Source organism: Pongo abelii, chromosome 11, assembly GCF_028885655.2.
Source record: "Pongo abelii isolate AG06213 chromosome 11, NHGRI_mPonAbe1-v2.0_pri, whole genome shotgun sequence".
Lineage (NCBI taxonomy): Eukaryota > Metazoa > Chordata > Mammalia > Primates > Hominidae > Pongo > Pongo abelii.
In genome coordinates, this window is record NC_071996.2 from 92619744 (window position 1) to 92638574 (window position 18831).

An 18831-nucleotide genomic window follows, 5' to 3' on the forward strand; every position below is an offset into this window, starting at 1 on the left:
TCTTAGATTTAGTTCTTGATCCATCTCAAGTTGATTTTTATATAAGGTGAGAGATAAGGATCCAGTTTCATGCGGCTTGCCAATTATCCCAGCACCATTTGTTGAATAAGGGTGCCCTTCCCCACTTTACGTTTGTGTTTGCTTTGTCAAAGATCAGTTGCCCATAAGTACTTGGTTTTATTTCCGGGTTCTCTATTCTGTTCCATTGGTCTCTGTGCTTATTTTTATACCAGTACCATGCTGTTTTGGTAACTATAGCCTTGTAGTATAGTTTGAAGTCAGATAATGTGATGCCTCCAGATTTGTTCTTTTTGCTTAGTCTTGCTTTAGCTATGTGGGCTCATTTTGGTTCTATATGACTTTTAAGATTGTTTTTTCTAGTTCTGTGAGGAATGATGATAGTATTTCTATGAGAATTGCATTGAATCTGTAGATTGCTTTTGGCAGTATGGTCATTTTCACAATATTGATTCTACTCATCCATGAGCATGGGATGTGTTTTCATTTGTTTGTGTCATCAACGATTTCTTTCAGCAGTGTTTTGTAGTTTCCCTTGTAAAAATTATTCACCTCTTTGATTAGGTATATTAAGTATTTTATGTTATGTTATTTTATTTAACTTTATTTTATTTTGTTTTTTGCAGCTGTTGTAAAAGGGATTGAGTTCTTGATTTGAGTCTCAGCTTGGTTGTTGTTGGTGTATAGCAGTGCTACTGATTTGTGTTCATTGATTTTGTATCCTGAAACTTTACTAAATTCCTTTATGGCATCTAAGAGGTTTTTAGATGAATCTTTAGGGTTTTCTAGGCATATGATCTTATCATTGGCAAACAGCCACAGTTTGACTTCCTCTTTACCAAATTGGATGTCCGTTATTTATTTCTCTTGTCTGATTCCTCTGGCTAGGACTTCCAGTACTATGTTGAATAGAAGTGGTGAGACTGGGTATCCTTGTCTTGTTCCAGTTCTCAGGGGAAATGCTTTCAGTGTTTTCCTGTTCAGTATAATGTTGGCTGTGGGTTTATTATAGAGGACTTTTATTACCTTGAGGTATGTCCTTTCTATGGCCATTTTGCTGAGGGTTTTAATCATAAAGCAATGCTGGATTTTGTCAGATGCTTTTTCTGCATCTATTGAGATGATTTTTGTTTTTGATTCTATCTGTATGATGTATCACATATATTGACTTGCATATGTTAAACCATCCTTTCATCCCTGGTATGAAACCCACTTGATCATGGTGTATTATCTTTCTGATATGCTGTCAGATTCCGTTAGTATTTTCTTGAGGATTTTTGCATCCGTGTTCATCATGGATATTGGTCTGTAGTTTTCTTTTTTTGTTATGTCCTTTCCTGGTTTGGATGTTAGGGTGATACTGGCTTCATAGAATAATTTAGGGAGAATTCTCTCTTTATCTTTTGGAATAGTTTCAGTAAGATTGATACCAGTTCTTCTTTGAATGTCTGATAGAATGCAGCTGTGAATCCATCTGGTCCTGGACTTTTTTGTTGTTGGCAATTTTTTATTGTTTCAAGCTCTCTACTTGTTATTGGTCTGTTCAGAGTTTCTGTTTCTTCCTCTTTAATCTAGGAGGGTTGTATATTTCCAGGAATTTATCCATCTCCTCTAGATTTTCTAGTTTGTGCACATAAAGGTGTTTATAGTAACCTTGAATGATCTTTTGTATTTCTGTGGTATCAGTTGTAATGACTCCTGTTTCATTTCTAGTTGAGCTTATATGAATCTTCTTCTTTCTTCTCTCTTCTTTTCTTGGTTAATCTAGTTAATGGTGTATCAATTTTTTCTTTTCAAAAAACCAGCTTTTCATTTCATTTATCTTTCACTTTGTTTTCTTCTTTCAATTTCATTTAGTTCCGCTCAAATCTTTGTTATTTCTTTTCTTTTCTTTTTTTTTTTGGTAGCTCTTCTTTTTTTTTTTTTTTTTTTTGTTTCCATTCTTGGGTGTTTCTCGGAGAGGGGGATATGGCGGGGTTGTTATTTCTTTTCTTCTGCTTGGTTTGGGTTTGGTTTGTTCCTCTTTCTCTAGTTCCTTGAGGTGTGACCTTAGATTGTCTATTTGTGTTCTTTCAGACTTTTTAATGCAGGCATTTAATGCTATGAACTTTCCTCTTAGCTCCACTTTTGCTGTAATCCCAGAGGTTTTGGTATCACTATTATCGTTCGGTTCAAAGATTTTTTAAATTTCCATCTTGGTTTCATTGTTGACCCAAAGATCATTCTGGAGCAGATTATTTCATTTCCGTTGTTTATATAGTTTTGCAGGTTCCTTTTGGAGTTAATTTCCAGTTTATTCCACTGTGGTCTGAGAGGATACTTGATATAATTTTGATTTTCTTAAATTAATTGAGACTTGTTTTGTGACCTATCATATGATCTATCTTGGAGAATGTTAAGCCATTTTTTAAATTTAAAGGTAGTTTATCTGGATCAAGGTGATGCCAAGAGCTTTGTGAAGATCTGAGGTCCATGGAGGTTAAGGATCAGCAAGAGTGGGTGGTAGTTTCCAACGGCAGTAGAGCCTTGACATTTCTGATGAAAATTGTGTTTACTTTTGTTTCTCTTTTTACAAATTTACCTGAGGCTCTCATTTGAGAGGACGTGGGACTGATGAACCATCATCCTGAATGGGCATATGCCAAACTGGTAAAGAAACAACAGGCTCTTTTTAGATTCAGATATCTAGATGGCAACTTTCAGTATAGAAGTCAAATTCTAGAAAGTGATAAAGGTTAGATACATATTGATTAATCATCCACATGTTAAAACCACGAGAGCCTTTGGATCATCCAGTTAGAGCACCAATAGAGACCTGATCATGGCAGGAGGGAGCACATGTCCTGTTGTGTAACTAAGGGAAGAGGGCTCCTGCTTACTTGATGACAAAGTTAGTTACATCAAGCCACTTCATGGCCCAGGATCTGGTCTATTTCACCCAGCTGTGTGTCATATCTGAGGTTGCCACCCTCTATGAGGATTCCCTTGCAGTGGTACACCTGGTAAGGGGATCAGAGACACATAGGAACATTCTAATCAAGTTGTAAGTGGAAACGGAGAGCACCAAAAGACTAATGCTGTCTCCTTTCTACACCTACATTTTCAGGGGTGATACTCAAAACACTTAACCACCAGCACAGTATTGGCACTGACCAATCAGAATGGACGTCAGCCATAATGCTGGAGCAGGGTCTTAGAGACCTCCTGCTTGTCATATTTACCCTTTTCTGGATCATGGAGCTTTTCAGGTGATCCCTGGGGAGGGAGGTATTCAATGATCTTGGGGCTGCAGCAATTCAGTTTGCCAATTGAGGGTTCAGTATTTTAACAATATGGTGTTATTGATGCATATTAGCTAAATATCAGTGCTTTCCTGGTATGAAACTTACATCTTGAGTTTTGTGATTCTACTTTTAAAATATCTCTCAAAATCATCTACTTTGGCTTATCTCTACTGCAACACTGTAGTACAGAACACCCTTTTCCACTGCAACAGCATTCTGACAGCTTTCTGCCTCAAACCTTTTTAAAATTGTTTATAAATGAGGCTGGGAACGTTAACACATCCAATCACTCTACTATCATGTGCCTGGGGATAGTGCTGGGTGTGTTTACGATAAAGTGCTTAGTACTGTTGGCTCCTGGGCAATCAAAGATGAGCATCAAAGCCATGCATGGTGGAATGTGTCTTTATTCCCAGCTACTCAGGAGGCTGAGGCAGGAGAAATACTTGAGGCCAGGAGTTCGAAGCTGTAGTGTGCTATGTTTGCACCTATGAATAACCACCACTCTGCAGCCTGGGAAACATAGTGAGACCCCCATCTTTTAGGGAAAAAAAAAAGAAAAAAAGATGAGCATTACACCTAGTAGAAATATTTTTTTCTCCCTCCACTGCATATTGGGTGTCTGCTTCAGAAACTTCAACAATTTGTGGTGCAAACAATGGTAAATGACCACCAGCCTACATCTAGACCGACCGAAGTAGTTTATAGGAGGAATCTCATGGTGGCAGTAGCAGGAATAGGCACAGGTTTCCCCATCATGCACCACACCTGGAGCACCACTGTGAAATCTTACAGGGCCAATAGTCAGACTCTAAGAAAGGGACCTGAACCATTGGGCTACAGGGCTTTTATGCTACATGATTAAAGAAGTATTAGGTCAGAGGACAGGATACAAGAGCAAGATGTTTTAGCCTAGGTTACACTCCAAATTGCATCAGAAGGACATGAGTGAAGTTAGTTTTTGAGAAATGATTCCAAGGAACAGGAGTGAGGGACAGGAAAAGTGAATAGAAAAGGAGGGAGCGTCAACCCAAGAATGTGCTGTTGAGCTTTTTCACCACTTGGGCAATTGGGATTTATTGTGCTGGGACACTCTGAGGAGTCATATAGAATACGCTGCAGAATTGCCAGCCTAAGGGATGTGCTATGGTCTGAATGTTTATGTCTCCCCAAAATTCAAATGTTGAAACCTAATCACCAATGGCATTAGGACATGGGACCATTGGAGGGTGATTAGTTCATAAGGGCAGACCCCTCATGAATGGGATTAATGCCCTTATAAAAGAGGCCCCAGAGAGCTGCCTTGTCCCTTCCACCCTGTACGGATACAGCAAGAAGGTACCATCTATGAACCAGGAAATGGGTCCTCAGCAGACACCACATCTAACTTGATCTTGGATATCCCAGCCTTTATAGCTGTGAGAAATAATTTTCTATTCTTTATAAGCTACCCAGTCTGTGCTTTTTTCTTATAGTAGCTCTAAATGATTAAGACAGGATAGATGAGGGAAGAGTGTATCTACTGGCTGCTGTCTCTCATTAGCCAAAGTTTGAATGGAGGGTTAACTCGCTCATGCTTTCAGATTTGTTCCTACACCAGAATGGCTGGATGGGTTCCATCAGGAGTCTAACGGCAGTGGCAGAGAAGCCTCAGGGCAAAAATAATCCTGTGGTGCACTTGAGGCAAGGTACAGTCAGGTCAAGTCTGTGTGGAGCAAAAACTACAAGTTTAAAAATGTGGTCTGAAAGGATGTGAGGTAGGGAACAAAAGGTATCTGATACACAGTGTGACTCATGGAAAGGGCTGCAGCCCTTTCTTCCAAGCTTAGTGTTAGGGATTGAGGGAGTGTACCACCTCTCCATTGGCATGATCAGAGAGCTGGTGTCCAAGCTTTGTAATTGCAGGTACATGGTGTCAAGCTATGTAACAGCAGTTACATAGTTATGGTGTAGCAGCAGTGTAAGTTGTTACATCACTATTCACGTTTGGGAAAACAGCAGCTCCTCTGTTGGCATGACTGGGAAAGTGTGTACCTTGCAACTGACCATGTGATTACCTTAAACACTGTGCTACAGTGGATTTCCAAGGAATTGTGCAGAAAGCCAACTCTTTTTCAGAGGGCAGACTGCTGGGAATCCGTCTTGGCCAAGTTAACCTTTATCTCTCACATAGCTTTGCACTCTACAAACCACCAGCAACATCATTCTTTAAAAACAGTAGCAATAGTAGAGAATAGAGCACACCAAAAATCTGGCCATGTTACCCAGTTTTCTCAGCAGGTATTTTAGTTAGGGTGGATCCCTTCATCTAATTCATAAATTCTTAGACTCTTTCCAGAAGGCTAGGAGGATGGAAGGAAAGAAGAAAACATCTTATGATAGCAAAATAGGAGAAGGGAACTTTTAATAGAAATATTGAGGAAAAAATGGGAACTTATTTAATATCACAAGTGAGTAATGTGAGTTGGGTTGTTTTTTTCTCTGTTCATTCCCTGTCCTCTATCTGGAATGCCTTCTTCCTGCTCACCTCACACCACTCGTCCACATTCTTCCTAGGGTTATTGCTACTCATTTTTTGAGACTTGATTCAGACACTGCCTCCTCTGTTTGGACTCTTATCTGTGCACAGAAAAATATTTTGTATTTTGAATTGAAATTATTGGCTTCATTTCTTCCTTATTAGACATTAAACTCCTTCTTGAGAGCACAGAAAATTATGTCTTTTTTGGTTTGATTTTAAATTCTCAGCACCTTATACAGGGCATGACATATAGTAAACTTTCAATACATGTAGAAATTAAATGGGTAATAATAGAATATAAGGGAATTGGTTGGGCACAGTGGCTCACACCTGTAATTCCAACACTTGAGGAGGCCGAGGTAGGTGGTTTGCTTGAGCTCAGGAGTTCGAGACCAGGCTGGCCAACGTGGTGAAACCCCGTCTCTACAAAATATAGAAAAATTAGCCAGGCATGGTGGTGCATGCCTGTAGTCCCAGATGCTTGGGAGGCTGAGGTGGGAAGATCACTTGAGCCCAGGAGGTCGAGGCTGCTGCATTGAGCCAAGATCATACCACTACACTCCAGCCTGGGTGACAGAGACCCTGTCTCAAAAAAAAAAAAAAAAATAGGTTAAAGCTGTGGAAACTTTTGTTTCCCCTCATTCCCCTCATCCTCCAAATTTCATTTGATCCAATTTTTTATTAAATTCTTTTTTCTTATTTACTTTCCTATGACTTTGTACGTATTCCTTCCAGCTAATTTACATAAATGTGCGCTTTATTTTTTGAAATTTTTTTTTTAAAGGGACAATCTCTTACTCTGTCACCCAGGCTTGAGTGCAGTGGCATGATCTCAGCTCATTGCAGCCTCAGACTCCTGGGCTCAAGTGATCTTCCTGCCTCAGCCTCCTGAGTAACTGGGACTACAGGAACGTGCCACCATGCCCAGCTAATTTTTTTGTTTTTTATTTTACCTATAGAGGTAGGTCTTACTATGTCACTATGTTGTCCCGGCTGGGACATTTCCTTTCTTTAATAACTTTCTTTTTCTTTTTTTTTTGCTTCTGGTCCTTGATTCAGGGAACATTATTTTTCATGATATGAACAATCGTGTTTTTTTTTCAAGTAGCTAACTTTTCCATGTACTTACTACTAATTCAGTTCTAGTCTTTCAAAGGGAAATATTGAACTCTTCTTGATAAAAAATGGGATATGAAGTTCCGTTTTTTCCTTAGAGATGTCTCTCTTGATAACTTCATCCTCCTCCTTTTGTCAGAATTCATTGCTTTAAGGCTATTTCGCTTTCCTTTAGCACCCCTCCCTGCCCCTGGCCCAGTGATTCCAGTGCCTTTTTCATCTGAGAGGCTCTCCTCACCTGCCTGGCGACCTTTGCTGCTTGTTTTCATTTAGGTGTGAGGCAGGAACGCTGGCAGACCTTACTGTAGAGTGGTGAGGAGGAACCCCTGACATTCCACTGGGAAGCCTGTCCCCAACATGTTGTATCTGCAGGTCTGTTTCCTCCAGTATCCTGCTTGGAGGGAGGGCTGTGAGTCTGGGGCCAAAGGAGGGGAAATGCTGAACTGTGGATATCTCGGTTCAGCACTCAGACTCTCATTTAACTAGTTTTCAGCACAACTGCTCCTCCCAACCCTCAGCTGTGCTTTGTACCCTTTCAGTGAGGAAGAGGAGAAGGGCTGTGCTATCTGGGGAAGATGATCTAGGGATCTCACTACACCTTTTCTTTTAAAAAAAATTCTTGCACCATGGCCTGTTCTTCACAGCCTCCACATAATGCTTTCAATCTCTAAGGCTTCTTGTGATTTTTGTTGGCTCCCAGCCACCCCAAGCCATGAGGTTTTAGGGCTATCAACAATCCCTCCAGGTTTTTAGACTTTAAACTGCCAGAATCCCTTTCATTTCTTTGTAATTTATCTAACTATTTTGCAGAAAAGAGATGAATTATAGTGGCCATTTTAAAAACCCAAGAGTATTCTGGCCTTTTTAAACAAAAGATTTGAGAAAGAAAAAAGAAAAAGGAGGGGACACATTGACGTATCATTTACACTTTAGAGCATATATACTACAAACAAACGCCACATTTTCTACAGTCATGTCTTATGACTCCAAGCAGTTTTCTCAAGCCTAAATTAAGGGTAACATTGTAGATATAACTATCTTAAAAAGACTATTTTACAAGAAGAAAGTCCTCAATTTCTTTGTAAATGGCAAGAAAATGTAGCATGGGAAATTTGTCATTTTTTGATAGAGTAAAATCAAGTTTTAATTCTTATTTATTAAATGATGATTACTTAGCTGGCAGGTTCTTTGTTTATTATGTATGTCTAGCTTCTTATTGGCAAAAAAAAAAAAAAAAAAAAGAAGAAATTTATAGTACTAGCCTGAAAAAACAAACTATGCTTTTGGCCCAAGTGAGAAGCTGATACCCTGGTTAAAGAAAAATCACGTTTTCTTGTTGTTTCGTATTTTCCTTGATCAAAGCTGGGACTTATGTTGTATCTGTATTCACTTTCCTTAGTAACCTACTCATCTGGCTTCTTTTATCTTACACAATTTTATTGGCATTGTTAACTTAAGAATCATGAGATTTATAAATTTGGAAAGGAGACTATTTCTTTTTTTGAATTATTTTAAATTTTTGTGGCTACATAGTAGGTATATATATTTATGAGATATTTTCACACAGGCATACAATGCCTAATAATCACATCAGGGTAAATGGAGTATCCTTCACCTCAAACATTCCTTTCTTTGTGTTACAGACAATCCAATTATACTATTTTAGTGTTTTTAAATGTACAATAAATTATTGACTGTAGTCACCTTGTTGTGTTGTCAAATACTAGATCTTATTCATTCTATCTAACTATATTTTTGTATCCATTAATTATCCCCACTTCCCTCCTGCCCCACCATTCCTTGCCACCTTTCCCAGCTTCTGGTAACCATCTCTATTTCCATGAGGTCAATTGTTTTAATTTTTAGTTCCCACAAATAAGTGAGAACATGCAAAGTTTGTCTTTCTGTGCATGGCTTATTTCACTTAACATAATGTCCTCCAGTTTCATCAAAGTTGTTGCAAATGACAGAATCTCATGGCTGAATAGTACTCCATTGTGTATATGTACCACTTTTTCTTTATCCATTCATCTGTTGATGGACACTTAGGTTGCTTCCAAATCTTGATTATTATGAACAGTGCTGCAGCAAACGTGGGAGTGCAGATACCCTTTGATATTCCGATTTCCTTTCTTTTGGGTTTATACCCAGCAGTGGGATTGCTGTATCATACGGTAATTATATTTTTAGTTTTTTGAGAAACCTCCAAACTGTTCTCCATAGTGGCTGTACTAGTTTACATTCCCACCAACAGTGTATTAGGGTTCCCTTTTCTCCACATCCTGCCAGCATTCATTTTTGCCTGTCTTTTGGATAAAGGCCATTTTAACTGGGGTAAGATGATAACTTATTATAGTTTTGATTTGCATTTCTCTGATGATCAGAGATGTTGAACACCTTTTCATATGCCTGTTTGACATGTGTATGTCTCCTTTTGAGAAAAGTCTATTCAGATCTTTTCCGTATTTTTTAATCAGATTAGAATTTTTTCCTGTAGAATTGTTTGACCTCCTTATATAGTCTGGTTATTAAGCCCTTGTTGGATAGATAGTTTGCAAATATTTTCTCCCATTCTGTGGGTTGTCTCTTCACTTTGTTGATTGTTTCCTTTGCTATGTAGAAGCTTTTTAAGTTGATGTGATCCCATTTGTCCATTTTTGCTTGGGTTGCAAAATGTGCTTGTGAGGTATTACTCAAGAAATCTTTGTCCAGACTGATATCCTGGAAAGTTTACCCAATGTTTTTTAGTAGTTTTGTAGTTTGAGGTCTTAGATTTAAGTATTTAATCCATTTTGAATTGATGTTTGTATATGGTGAGAGATAGGGGTCTAGTTTTATTCTTCCATATATGGATATCCAGTTTTCCCAGCACCATTTATTGAAGAGACTGTTCTTTCTCCAGCATATGTTCTTGGCACCTTTGTTGAAAATGAGTTCATTGTATAAGTATGGATTTTTTTCTGAGTTCTCTGACCTCCTTTGGTCTATGCATCTGTTTTTATGCCAGTATGATGCAGTTTGGGTGACTATCACTCTGCAATATACTTTGAAGTCAGGTAATGTAATTACTCCAGTTTTGTTCTTTTTGCTCAGGATGACTGGTTATTCTGGATCTTTCGTGCTTTCATATATATATTTAGGATTATTTTTTCTATTTCTATGAAGAACAGTGACTGCGATTTTGATATGGATTGCAATGACTCTGTATATTTCTTGTAAAGGGTTACAGTCTTCAAGCTGGCCATTCTGACAGGCATTTCAAGGAAGACAGGAGCAAGACAGGAATTTAAGCTGAACTGTTTGGCCAAGTATATATATTCAGGTATAGGTATGTAACAAGTTATAGGAAGAGCTATGAACATTCACGAAGTGGGTTGTAACATGCGTATTGAACAAACATGCACGTTACTTATGATCCATGTTCACTTTGGGGTGGAGACTTAACATATAAATGCATTACAATTAGGCCCTTATTATATGTCAGAAGGTGAAGCAGGGACTTGAAGGCATTCACATGTACAGCCTCTGTAAACAGGCCAGAACCACATCATGGTCAGTAGTCTTATGAGGAGAAAGTTACTGAAATCAGTCTCTTGTCCAGTCAAAGCTCTAGTTACGGCGTGGGGGACCGGAAGGTCAGTTATTCAGCATCTGTTGGTGAACGGGCCGTAATTCTTTTAAAATTGCTTATCTTGAGGACAGTGTTTGTTTAACTGTTAGAGAAAAAAGAAAATCCTTGTGGCAGTTAGAACATAGTTTATTCTTTAAGTAGAGGGGTTTATGACTTCACCATTGCCTGGCACGGCCCTAGGTTTTGTTTATAGTTTGGTATCTTATTGCCACAAAGAGTCTGTTCTGTCAGTCTTATGATCTGTATTTTAACATTAATGCTGGTCAGTTATTGTGTCTAAACCACAAAAGGAAAGGGGTATAATGAGGCATGTCTGACCTCCCATCCCATCATGGCCAAGAACTTAGTTTTTAAGGTTTCTCTGGGGTCCCCTTGCCCAAAACGGGTGTGTTCAGTCAGTTGTAGGGGGTGCTTAGAATTATATATTTGGTTTACAGCATCTAATTTTTCCTCTACTGTTGTGTTAGTAGGATTTCACGATAAAATCTTGTGTTCAATCTTCTGTATTTATCCAGAAGCCAAATATAAAATTTTCACTATCTAAAATTTTCCTTTTGTATCATGAAGGTTTGACTGATATTACAAAGGATCCAGACTTTAATGAAATCTATGATGAAGATGTGAATGAAGATCCAACATATGATCCCAATAGCCCTGAAGAAACAGCTGTATTTATGAAATATGCTGAAAATATTATGCTAAAGTTAACATTCAGTACCACACAAGTTCAACAGTATGAAAATGTCTTTATATTTGAAACAGGCTATTGGCTTACTAATGCTATAAAATATAATCAGGATTATCTTGATATCTGTACCTACCAGAGACTACAGCAAAGATTATATCTTCAAAAAAAGATTATTCAAAAACACTTTGAGAAGAAAAAAGATATCAGAAGAGGGATAGGATACCTAAAGTTAATATGTTTTCTGATTCCATTTCTACTGAGTTTAAAGAAGAAAATGAAAGTTCCATATTTAAGTAGTCTGCTTCAGCCTTTTTCAGGTAAGAGTATCACCGAAAATCAAATATAAAATATAGGTATATATTAAATATATGTTTAATGCAATTTTGTTTCTAGTATATGGGTGCAGGCAGTAACCTAGCTATAACCTGTTAGAAAGAGAACAAACAAAATTTAACGTCTCTAATGTAATTAAAAACACTCAGTGTATGTACACAGTACTTTGTATATATTTATACCAATTATAAGGGCTACTGAAAGATTTAAAATAAGTTAAAATAAAATAAGTTCTGTATGAATAGGGAAATATGCCATATCCATGATGGGAAAACACTGAATGTATCATATCTCATTCAAATTACTCTATAAATTCAGTGTACTTCTATTCAAAATCCTGATCATATTTTTCATTGAAGTATACACACTTACTCTAAAATTAATATAGAGCAGCAAGGGGTTATTAATGGTCTTTCATTTCTGAAAAATAGATTGAAACATATTAAAACTACAGTAATTAAATGAGGGCAGTATTGGCACTTTAATAAACAAATAGAGCAATGTAAGAGAATAGAGAGCTGAAACAGGCCATGATTAATGGAATTTGATGGGACTTCAGTATAAACTCTTCATTCAACACTGATTAGCACACAATTTATACATTTTCATTGCTTTCCAAGCACGTAGGCTTATTATAATGGGCTTTCTATTCAGATGGCAAATTTTCGGCAGAAATTTTGCAAATCCTTTAGTGAAAGTTTATATCATGAGAATTCAGGTGCTGTGTTTTAGTGAAAGTTTGTATCATGAGAATTCGATATCTGTGAACTATTAGAAATGGAATCATGACAGGGCATGGCTCTTGGGTGGTGGGCAGCATGTATAGAAGTAGGAGGGACTTGCTTAAAGAGAACGTTAGCTATATCTGCAATATCTTATTACTTAAACTATGGGAAGCAAATATGACTAATGTTAATAGTTAATTCTAGGTGTTGAGATCAGGGTATATAATGTATATTATTATTTGTACTTTTCTTTACCTTTTACATTTCCCAAAATACATTATGTCCCTTATGTTGATTAAACCATATTCTACTAACCAGTCAAAATATTGAAAAAACCTAGTCTTTGCTGGAATTTGAGAAAAGAAATTTTTTTTGAGGCAGAGTCTTGCTCTGTCGCACAGGCTGGAGTGCAGTGGCACGATCTCGGCTCACTGCAACCTCCACCTCCCGGGTTCAAGCGATTCTCCTGTCTCAGCCTCCCAAGTAGCTGGGATTACAGCCACCCGCCACCATGCCCAGCTAATTTTTCTGTTTTTAGTAGAGACAAGGTTTCACTATGTTGGCCAAGCTGGTCTCAGACTCCTGACCTCAGGTGATCCACCCGCCTCGGCCTCCCAAAGTGCTGGGATTACAGGCATGAGCCGCCGTGCCCGGGAGAGAAAATTATTTTTAAAAATAAGTTATCTGTGTAGTTTCATTACTTTCCAGAAATATGGGATGGTTATTTTTGTATGTGAGATATACTCATCTATTTCTTTATAATGTCTCCTTTTACCTAAACTAGCTGAGATAAGTTTTTGTATATTTAACCAAAGATTCTCTTAGGCACAGAGTTTCTGGTCCTTTCCTATAATTGGGAGTAAGATACTAATCTTGAGCTCACTTACAATAAATCAAGAACTAGAACAATGTTTTGAGCATACTTTTGAAATGTCTGTACAATAAAACTACAGAAAGTGCTCAAAATATAAATATATTTTATATATACATACATATGTATGTATATATTTGAGAGATATATATTATATATATATATACAGTAATTAACTGAGGGCAGTATTGGCACTGTAATATATGTATTTGAGACAGGGTGTCACTCTGTCACCCAGCTGGAGTGGAGTGGCACGATCTCAGCTCACTGCAGGTTTTACCTCCTGGGCTCAAGCGATCCTCTCACCTCAGCCTCTGAAGTAACTGGGATTACATGCGTGTACCATCACATCCAGCTAGTTTTTGTGTTTTTAGTAGAGACGGGGTTTCACCATGTTGCCCAGACTGGTCTTGAATTTCTAGGCTCAAGCGATCCGCCCCGCTCAGCCTTTCAAAATGCTGGGATTATAGGCATGAGGCACTGTGCATGCTCAAAAATATATTTTAATGTTAAACTATTTATATACATTAACAGCATAAATTTATGCACTATAATTGCCAAGATTTTAATTTCATCTGGAATTTTCTTACTTTGTTTACATGAATGAGAAGTTAGATCTCTTAAAATATGACTTTATGTGCTGTTCACTTTTTAAATAAAAATTTGTTTTCATTTTTGGAGATGACAAGGTCAAGACAGAGCGAGAATTGCCTCCATTTATTTATGGAAGAGATTTTAAATGCCAGAATTTTCACTACAAAGAGAATCAATATTTTCATGTTCATGGAGGAATTGAATTTGATATCAGCACCCCTTCAATTGAGAATGCCTTGGAAGATTTTCAGGTTTAAATGATCATTCCTTAGACAATTTATCATTTCACAACTCTTTTATCCTATTCTCCAACCAAAAAGAACCTCTGTTAGTACAGGCACTAGACAGCTCTCCAAATGATTATTCTCACAACTCAATAATTTTTTCATACATTATTTTAACATAAATGAATTAAGTGCAGATATATGTAAGGTACTGTGGTGGATATCTGTGATAAAATTATAAATAAGCTAGGTACATCTATCATCCTCACAGAATTTAAAGACTTCTAATGGACCATATTTATCCTAGAATAGGTAACCAAAGAGTGCAGTAGAAATCTCTGGACACTCAGTACACATTCTTCCATTTTCCTCAAAGAATCAAGATTAGAACAGAGATCCTTTAAAATTTTGGAACAGTAATTTTTCACCTGGAATTTAGTATAAAAATTCTACATTTCAATTGTTATTGCTTTTCTACCTTCTGTATACTATATGTCTTTCCTTTTGTATTTTTTCCTCATTCTCAAAGTAAGGATTAGATATATGCAGCTGCTATCCGGGTCTTCTGGAATAGTAGATTTAAAATTTGTCATTTACATGTATACTCTTTCATACAGAGAATTCTTATTATTGTTTAGATGTGTCTAAGGATATGTCTTTAGTAACATAACTCATATTTTAGAAAAATTTAGAAAAAATACGAGATTGTGCTGCTAATACATTTATAGAAGATTCAGGATATAAAGAATATTACTCAATACCAGTCATGGAATTTCATGGAAAAAGGTAAGGCGCTTTCACTAATTACTGACATTAACTACCATTTGTTGCAAGTTAGTAGAGAACAAAGAAAATGACAAAATGCAAAAGGTTAATTTAAACCTTTACAATGGCGATACCAGAATAATAACCACCATGAATGACTATGGACTCAACAAGATATTAAATGTTATAGTTATTACTTCATGTATTTGATATAGTCTGTGTAACAATCCTTAGAGCTTGTGATTAGTTCTTATAATGAACAGAGTGGTTAAATAGGGGTAGAGATGGGGATCAAATCCCAGCCTATTTGTCTTTTATGTGTTGTGGTTCTTGGATTTTTAAATATTGGACACTGAAATTTGAAAATATGGGAAGTAGAGCTCAGAGGAAACATTTTAATTGGAGGCAAAGATTTAAAAACAAATAAGGAAGTTTTGCTTGTTGGTTCGTTTGTTTGCTTTTAAGGCATGCAAGCAGTTGGGAGGATAGGACCAAGTCTGGAACTTCGGAGAATAGTAACTGAGGTGGGAGGATCGCTTGAGCCTAGGAGTTCAAGACCAGACTGGGCACCATAGTAAGACCCTATCTTTGTTTTTGTTTGTTTGTTTTTGAGACAGAGTCTTGCTCTGTCACCCAGCCTGGAGTGCAGTGGTGCAATCTTGGCTCACTGCAACCTACACCTCCTAGGTTCAAGTGATTCCCCTGCCTCAGCCTCCTGAGTAGCTAGGATTACAGGCATGCGCCACCACACTCGGCTAATTTTTGTATTTTTAGTAGAGAAGAGGTTTTGCCATGTTGGTCAGGCTGGTCTCGAACTCCTGACCTCAAGTGATCTGCCCACGTCAGCCTCCCAAAGTGCTGGGATTACAGGCATGAGCCACCATGCCTGTCCATAAGACCCTATCTCTACAAAAAATTTAAAAGCTAGCCAGGCTAGGTGGCACATGCCTGTAGTCACACCTACCCAGGAGGCTGAGGTGGGAGGATCACTTGAGCCTGAGAGGTCGAGGCTGAAGTGACCCGTGATTGCGCCACTGCACTCCAGCCTTGGCAACAGAGTAAGACCTTGTCTCAAGAAAAAAGAATACTGTATTTACAGCAATAAATAGTTGCATTTGGAGGAGAAACCCCGGTAATATTAAGAGGCTTCCCACTGACAGAGGTAGGTCAGCAGCTGAAGTATTCACCGCTGAAATCCGGGCATGGGAAGGGTACCTCATGGGGGGAAGGGGAGGAAGGTCGCCGTTTTCCCTCACCTGTGATGATAAGCAAAACTAGGGAACAGAGTAACTCAAAATTTTATCAATTTTCCATTCCAGAGTGATAGGGATCAGGGCTGTTTCAAGCCCCACCTATGTTCCAGGGACCTGGTAGGAGGGGGGTTTCTCTAGTCCACTGCTGCAGTGAGTAAAAGCCAAGGAGCCATTACCCAAAGCATCATTCCATATTACATTCAAGGTAAACTCTTGAGGAGCCAAATATAGACATAATTAGCTTAAAAGAATAAGAGGTAGGTAAGCAGACAGTTAGATAACCTAGAACTTCAGCCAGAGTTAGGCCTTCCAGGAGCTTTTAGACATTGCCCCAGATCACTGACATGGAAAGGACAGAGTCAATACAATATGAAGAAGGTATTTTTATATAAAGAGTTGATTAATAACAGTTGATAACTATGTTATTAATATACTTACAGTTGACTACAATTTAAACTACCATTTTGTATTTAATTGTTACAGAAAAATAAAAGTTTTGCCAGCATAGAAACAGAAGTAGCAAATCACTTCAAAGTTAGAGAAACATCTTTTTTTCTTTATTTTTTGTAGCTACTATGTGATCTATTTTGAACTAGAAACTTTCTATCAGCAACTATATAAGACACAGTGGTGGGGAGCCATAAATGAAATAGTGAACAATCTGAGACTGAAAAGACTTCCACTGACAGATGCTCAATTACATGAACAATTTAAGAAAAAATTTGGTTTCAAAAGAGCTATGAAATGCAAGGTATTTCAGTGACTACCACATAATTTAGTATATGAAGTTATGTATTATTGATAAGTATGTGTCTCAAACAGATGTTTATCCTAGGGATAATAGGTTAAAGTCTTCAATATGAAATAAAATGCCACATTTTAGTAGCTGAAAGGCTATACAATTCTGGATTATAAATTTCTGGCAGAGTACCTGTTAATGCACTGGATTGTGATTAATCTCAATAATGGCTCATAAGTATTGATTGCTTATTTTGTATGTTAGGCAATATTATAAATCAACGAACTCTTTTAAAGTACGACTAGTTCTATTATTATCATTCCTGTTATACAAATGAGAAATTTGAGGTGTAGAGAGGGATCTTTCACAAATCATATAGTAAATGGCAGAGCCAGGCTTCAATCCTGGAAACTAAAACCTAAAGAGCAGACCTAGCATCATCAAATCTCCCCATCTGTTTCAACAAGCCTTGAAGTACAGCTTCTGGAACTGAGCAAAGAAGCTCACCAGCTTCAAAGGTTAGACTGGTATTTACTTTCCATTTATTTGTTTTCACGTCCACAAATTAAAACCTCAAAAATTTGTTAGCTGAATTTTTAAATATTAGTCAGAATGTCTAAAGAGGGTGACATTTTTACCTTTTGATGACAAACTGTATTTCTATAGCTATATATTTCAAATTTCTAGACTTCTAAATTAGGTTTTTCTTAAATCAGAGAAAGAACCCAATGATCTCCCTTTGCGTTTAAAATATTTTAGAAAAAAATCAAAATAATAATAAAAAAATTCCCCAAAATATTTTTTAAATTCTTAATATTTGCTTATAGCTCTAACAACTTTAATCATTATCCAGTAAGAAACTTTCCATGCATGGATCTTGTGAAAATTCTACTTAATTTTAACAGCATTCATGTGATTCTGTTAATACATTTCATGTTTTTTTTTCCTTAAACCAAACTTTAGGTGCATTTTGATAAACTGATTCTGGCCTTCTTAATTTTAGAGTATTCCATTTGGTATGAAGTCTGCTGTTGAAAGAGGGTTGTCTGCAGTTTTCCATACATTTAGCCGTAAAACCTCAAGCTCAACAATCAATGTTTCAGATGAAGCAGGTTATACTATTTTTCATCATGCTGCCCTGCACAACAGAGTTTCTATTATATGTCAACTGTGCAATGCTAACTTCAAGGTCAACCAGAGGCGCTTTGTTACGTTCAGCCAAGGTACCATAAAGTTTTTTAACCTAAAATGTTGTTATTTTATTTACCCTTACTCAGCATTAGGAATGCATGTTGATTTTAGAGCAGGTTAAAATTTGGTATTAACTAGAGCAAAGTTGAGGTTTTTGTTTCATTTATCTAAGAAAGGCTTCTTTTAGTTTTCTAAGTATCACTTATAGCTAGCTTATATAGTTTTATATTTGCTCATTGCGTCTCCTTCATTTGAGTATAAGCTCTGTAAGAGGGCAAAGATTTAGCCTACTTTATTTGCCGTGGTATCCTAATGTCCAGATGAAAGTGTGGCTTAATGGTTGCTCAGAAAATATTTGTTGAGTTAATGCATGGATGGGTGAAGGCAGGATATCATTTGATAAGCACTGGCAAAATTAATATACACTGATATACTATAGAAATTCAGAGAACAGCGATAGATATGACTGTCAGGTCCCAGTAGAACAATCATTCTTTATTCCAGGATCCTCAAACAGGGAATAGTTTCTTTATATTACATATATTTAAATTACATTTAATAACAAAAAATTTCTTTATAATAATAATGTTTAGCATTAATAGCCCCTTTAAGGTTAACCTCATTTAAACTTTAAAAGCTATTTTTGTGATTATTAAATATGCATGGATATTTTATAGTCATTGAAATAAATTTAGCTAGAATAAAAACAAAGTTGAAAATGAAATTGGTGGCCCTCCATAACTGGAAAGGAAAATATAGATAAATTGTCAGGGGCAGGTGTAGTGGCTCACTACTGTCATGCCAACACTTTGGGAGGCTGAGGCTGGAGGATCACTTGAGACTAGGAGTTCAAGATGAGCCCGGGCAGCATAACGAGA

General features: G+C 37.1%; 1 protein-coding gene across 4 annotated transcripts in view; it reads left to right on the forward strand.

Annotated features, from left to right (window-relative positions):
• Positions 1-18831, forward strand: part of ANKAR (ankyrin and armadillo repeat containing) — a 72860-nt gene that overhangs the window by 4011 nt on the left and 50018 nt on the right. For all 4 annotated transcript variants that reach the window (XM_063712625.1, XM_024243728.2, XM_054548976.1 and 1 more), the window contains exons 3-7: positions 11138-11575; positions 13869-14032; positions 14688-14791; positions 16594-16774; positions 17766-17985. In XM_063712625.1, the coding sequence (XP_063568695.1) occupies positions 11138-11575; positions 13869-14032; positions 14688-14791; positions 16594-16774; positions 17766-17985 (1107 nt within the window). The remainder of the gene's footprint in view (positions 1-11137; positions 11576-13868; positions 14033-14687; positions 14792-16593; positions 16775-17765; positions 17986-18831) is intronic.